The sequence below is a fragment of the Sinocyclocheilus anshuiensis genome, unplaced genomic scaffold (assembly GCF_001515605.1).
Source record: "Sinocyclocheilus anshuiensis isolate Anshui unplaced genomic scaffold, SAMN03320099.WGS_v1.1 scaffold700, whole genome shotgun sequence".
Lineage (NCBI taxonomy): Eukaryota > Metazoa > Chordata > Actinopteri > Cypriniformes > Cyprinidae > Sinocyclocheilus > Sinocyclocheilus anshuiensis.
In genome coordinates, this window is record NW_015555756.1 from 429,050 (window position 1) to 435,049 (window position 6,000).

The 6,000-nt window shown below is 36.7% G+C and overlaps 1 protein-coding gene across 1 annotated transcript in view; it reads right to left on the bottom strand.

Annotated features, from left to right (window-relative positions):
- The window catches only part of stim1b (stromal interaction molecule 1b), a 36,165-nt gene that overhangs the window by 7,742 nt on the left and 22,423 nt on the right, over positions 1-6,000 (bottom strand). Inside the window, exon 8 of the mRNA XM_016467609.1 lies at positions 2,795-2,972. Coding sequence (XP_016323095.1) covers positions 2,795-2,972 — 178 coding nt within the window. The remainder of the gene's footprint in view (positions 1-2,794; positions 2,973-6,000) is intronic.

Consider the following 6,000-nt stretch of genomic DNA (forward strand, 5'->3'; position numbering starts at 1 on the left):
TCTTCCTTCTCATGACAGCTGAACCTGCTGACGTAGTCCCAGTTCAAACAGGAAGTGAGGTATAAATCAAACTGTCACTGATATGACAACGGCCAAGGCAGAGTGTAACACTCATAACTTGGAGGGGAGCAGAAGATAAATGAAAAGGAAGGAAATGAACAGCAGAGAACACGCAGAAAAATTCATAAGGAAAAAAAACTTAGACAGACAGATAGATAAATAGACAGACAGACAACAGCTAGATAGCTAGATATATAGGCAGACGATAGATAGACAGACAAATACATAGATATATACAGTAGATAGACAGATAGATAGATAGATAGGTGTATATACAGACAGATATGTGAAATATGAAATGTAAAATATGAAAGCCTTTTGCCACAGTTGCCAGTTGCATCACACAGGACGGAAGTGGAAACAAGGTGTCCTGATCTCTGTGCCAAACGGGATTTAGTGTGAAGGATATGACAGAAATGCCACGCACTCAGATCCATGTGCTGCTCTGAAACACCGGCCATACCTACACTGTGACTTAATCACATTACACTCAACAAACATTCCTCTTTTCTTTGAACAAACTAATATAGATCACCAAACTGCATCCTTCTCCTTATAAGGCCATTGCTTTAAATTAATGCACCGTAAAGAAAAAATGTTTGAATGATGAGTTTCTCCGGGACCTCTGACCTCTGAAAAAAGACAGAGACACATTCTCTGTTCTGCCTCAGTGCAGTGGGCGCCAGCTGAACTGAGAGTGCAGCATGATAGTGCAATTGTCTGAAACACTCCGAGCCGGATTCGGCACAGCACTGCCCGTCCTTTTGCCATTTAAGGACTTTTGAGGGATGCTTGCATCACCCTGCAAGAGTCTTTTGACCTGAACAGACAAAGATAGTAGGAAATGAAAACACTTCCACTGCATAGACAAATTCCTCTTTTTGTCTTTAAAAAGATGTGGCTTGTACAGTGTGGTAAAACTTCCTTACAGCTTTACAGGGAAATCCCATCTCTCAGCTATACACGGGAAGACTGTTTAGAGTTTCCAGGACATGGATGGCTAAATTTAGTTATTAATGTGGCTTAATGATGCACTTGATTGACAAGAAGTCTTTGATTCAATTTAAAATAGTTGCAATCAGCTTTGTTTAGCATATCTGTGATATTATTACAGTGTAATATTTCCTAGGATGTTGGTTGATGCATTTTTCTCCTTTATTAGTCAAAGAAATGGATGCTTGCATCACCCTGCAAGAGTCTTTTGACCTGAACAGACAAAGATAGTAGGAAATGAAAACACTTCCACTGCATAGACAAATTCCTCTTTTTGTCTTTAAATAAAACATTAGCGTAGATTTGTATCAAGTCACTTTAGACCTAATAAGTGTGTATTCGTAGTAGTTTCTATCTTGTAAACATTAATGTTTCAATAAAACATGAACTTTTTAGGAATTATTTATCTAATTACGACTGGCTGCCATTGAAAATGGTCAATATATACAGTTTTTGAAAAAAGTCTCTTGCATTTATTTGCTCAAAAATACAGTAAAAACAGCAACATTGTAGTAACATCGAAATATTATTACTTAATATTATTATTAAAATAACTTAATTTTTAAAAATATATAGTTTAGTCATGTGATGCAAAGCTGAATTTTCAACAGTCATTATTTCAGTCTTTAGTGTCACATAGACAGCAAGGATCCTGCACACAAAAAGTATTCTCGTAGCTTCGTAAAATTACGGTTGAACCACTGATGTCACATGGATTATTTTAACGATCTCCTTGCTACGTTTTTGATCCTTGATCATGGTAGGATCCTTGCTGTCTATGGAGGGTCAGAGAGCTCTCGGAATTTATCAAAAATATCCTAATTTGTGTTCTGAAGATGAACGAATGGGTTTGGAACGACATGAGGGTGAGTAATTAATGACAGAATTTTCATTTTTGGGTGAACTATCCCTTTAAGACTAGCTGCCATGGAAAACAACCAATACATGTTGGTCTAGATAAATAGCTGTATTCTGTACATTTGACTTGTGTATGATAATTTTCTTGCAAATACGAGAATTTTGAGCTTCTGGTACGATACTTGGACATTTCCAATCTGGCAACACTGTTAAAGCCTCTATGTTCTAATATTTCATCATCCAGGATGTCTGGAACGGACTAGCATTTCAAATAAAAATAAACATTTGACGATACTAAGTATAGCTGCTCCTAATTCAGAAACCAGACTAAATGTACTTTCAATCAGTAACAAAAATAAACGTATTTTCTAGGTTATTTTCAAACTTAACTGTGGCAAGCTGTTGATTACCACAGACATATTCATATTCATCCCTCACCGTGTAGTGGAGGTGTTTACGGTAACTACAACAGGCTTTACTGTGAATAAACATTTAAAATATGCAATTAATCACCCTAACGTGTTAGCATGAGACTAGACCTGACAAAATCACTTAGCAATCCTGTGATGTCATGACCAGTTAAAAAGTAAATCTTGTTTTGTTTTCTTTTGCTTAAGATGTGATGTAACCATCTGTGAAAGACTGTTTACAATACAGTTCTTCAAATTCAACCAACAGAAATTCATTGCTAACTTACAAACAGACGTTCCTCCATCTAGAAAAGTAGTCCTGCCTCAATAAGATGATTTAGAAGACATTTTTTTAAACTGTGCATCATGAAATATGAGCCTCACAGCTCCACTTTAAAGTCCTTCTGGCCTCTTAGCTGCTTTTTGCTGTAAGCCTGTTTCCTGTTCATTTATAATACAAACTGAGTGCTTACTTCTGCTGCATGTCCAGCAGGCTCTGCTCAGCTCTCTGAAGCCCTTCGAGGTCCTTCATCATCTTGCCAACGTGGTCCCTAGAATTCCGGTTCTGGATGTAGGCAAACCAGCAGCCCCCCACTCCAATGATGATAGACACCACCAGCATCAAGTCCTTCAAGTGACTGTGTCTGCTCACTGCCAAAAAGAGCAACAAAAAAAAAAAAACAACAACACTTGAGGAACAATAAAGTTGATTGTCCACCCTACAATTACAATTCTGTCATCATTTGCTCACTATCATATTGTTCCAAACTTATTTTTTTTCCCCGTAAAACACAAGAGAGGTTCAGTTGAATGTCGATGTTGCTCTTTTCTGTAAAATGAAAGCACCTATTAACCATGGACATCATATTATATTGTCCGTTTTTTTATATCCCCCAATATGTGTCTTTGGCATTTTCTATATTCAGTTCAAAAGTTTGGGGTTGTTAAGATTTTGTTTTAAGTTTTTGAAAGAAGTCCCTTTATGCTCATCAAGGCCTCATTTATTTTTGATTAAAAACACAATAAAAACAGCAATATTGTGAAATATTATTACAATTTAAAAAATAGTTAGTAAAAATAGTTTTCTTAGTTAATATATTTTAAAATGTGATTTATTCCTGTGGAGGCAAAGCTGAATTTTCAGCATCATTACTCCAGTCTTCAGTGTCACACATCTTTCAGAAATCATACTAATATGATGATGTGCTCAATAAATATTTCTTATAACTATCAAGGCTAAAAACAGTTGAGCTGCTTAATATTTTTGAGTATTTTTTGTGAATTTTATGATGATCCTATGATAAATAGAACGTTCAAAAAAACATTCATTTGAAAAAAAATGAAATTCTTTGTAACATTACAAATGTCTTCACTCTGTCACTTTTGATCATTTTAATGCATCCTTGCTGAATAAAGGTATTAATTTCTTTAAATAACAGTGACAGTAGTGTATGAATGAATGTACACAGTGCTGTATGCACTAGTGTATCATAGTCTAAAGACAGTGATGTCATGTGGGAATTATGACTCTTTTTCAACATACATTCCATTCGTGACCCCAGCTGACCCTGACATGGCCGAAGCAAATTAGTGTTTTCTTTCCAATGCTTATGTCCGCAATTTTCTGTTAACGTCCATTTTCAATGTTGTTTTTCATACCAAAATAAAACAGTTAAAAGTATTTGGCTAATGGGTCGAGGATGCTTTCATCATGTCGACCAAAAAACGGAATATATCGCAGTTAAACATGACAAATAAAACCAGAATATTCTTTTTAAAACAGACTACCAGGATATGCAAGTGTGGACTGACTTGCCTTTCTATGAACTAACAAAATCACAAACCCAAGAGTATGAAGAAGGTATATGGAAAAGCACCCAGGATTTTTTGGCAGGAGTAATACATCAAATTAGGGTCTGCTCAGGCTGATTGTCTTCCTGTCTCTACAACTCCAGCCTAACATATGTGGCTGTTGCACAACATTGTGATACAAATTTAAAACACACGCACATACCGCTTTTAGCAAGAACAGTAATACAAACAAGTAGTAATCTACTTGAATGAAATGCTAATGAAATGCTCCCAGTTAGGATCTAACCATGCAGGACACATATACACATCAGCAGTTCTCTATCACATCTGTCTTAATCTATTTTGCAAGCAGAAATGACGGCAATAAATAACTCTATAGAGAGGTGTTCCCCACAATGGTGGCGGCATCAGCTGTGTAATGGGATGATTTGGATGACTGTATTAGCAAGAGCTATTTCCATCTGCGATTTCGCTGCTCAGATCCTGCCCAGGAAAATGGCAGGCGACGGGACATGTAGCGGTGCCAAAAGTATTTGTGAGTGGACGGTGTTGAATCCTTCAGCCTTGAAGCTCACCCATCCTAACCGGCTTGATTTGGGCTCAGGTTAAATCTCCTGTGGGTTTACTGAAGCCAGCACATGATGAACTTCCGTCTTGGATTTCCTTTTCACTAGTGTTTGATAAAAGAACTCTATGAATGTACATAAAGGACTGTTTTGTTTGCATACATAATCTTTGACCAGGTCTAGGGATTTTGGATGGCAGAGTGTCCTCATTTCTTCACGTGTAAGTGCTGAAGCTAAAATTTGTAAACAGACACTAGGCTGATTTTCCATTAGTGATACAACACCATTAGACACTATTGTAAGATCGTCTGGAATAGTGAGGAACCTTCTACCGTGGACAGTATAAACAGTGACCGGAGAGGCAAATAACTGCCATAGCTGAGATTATTAAGAGGCTCTGGATGGAATCTGGAACCGGGAGGGATCAACCAATCGGCGACAGACCAGACAATTCACAGACGCACTGGTATATTTATACAGTATATAAAGTGATTACATCAAATTCCTTCAATTAGTTTGACTTTACAAAAAACACAAGGCTCCAACAAATTTTTTAAATATTGTTATCCAAACACAAAGCCTCCATCAAATGAAAAAATAAAAAGTCAACCAATTTTATTTCAAACAGAGAGCTAGACTTGGGCTAGTAAACTACCACCTAGCAATCACTCAGCGCAAGGGTGTTTATGGATGTCACGGCCCACCAAATACGATCATTCTCATGCTTGGGACCCCGATCTCAAAATTGTAAAAGGCATCTATAGTTTCTTGCTTAAAGATTAAAATCAATTTAAAATGTGAAAAATCACTAATATAAATATTTCTAAAATATTATTTGGAAAATATTTAGCTTCAATTATATTACGATATTATGTTTTTTTTTTACTTCTCATACTATAAAATGTGTGGTACTATCATGAATGTGTGTCGAAGACTGACAGGGAAGAGAAGAAATTGTTGAATAAAGAAAAAGTATTCTCATAGCTTCATAAAATTACGTTTAAACCACTGATGTTACATGGATTATTTTAACGATGTCCTAACTACCTTTTCTGGGCCTTGAATTGTGTCAGTTATGTTGCTGTCTATGCAGGGTCAGAAAGCTCTCGGATTTCAGTACTTCTAATTCTTGACCGTTGTTTTGTTTTGATCTGTCCCCTGCGTTTCCGAGCGGCGAATGCTTAAAGCCAACCTCATACGTCATTCCCCCGGAACTGCCCGGAACTACAGTGGGCGCAAGCTAGATTCAAGTGATTATTACGTTTTGAATATGGATATTTTTCTTACAAAAACGCATCGAT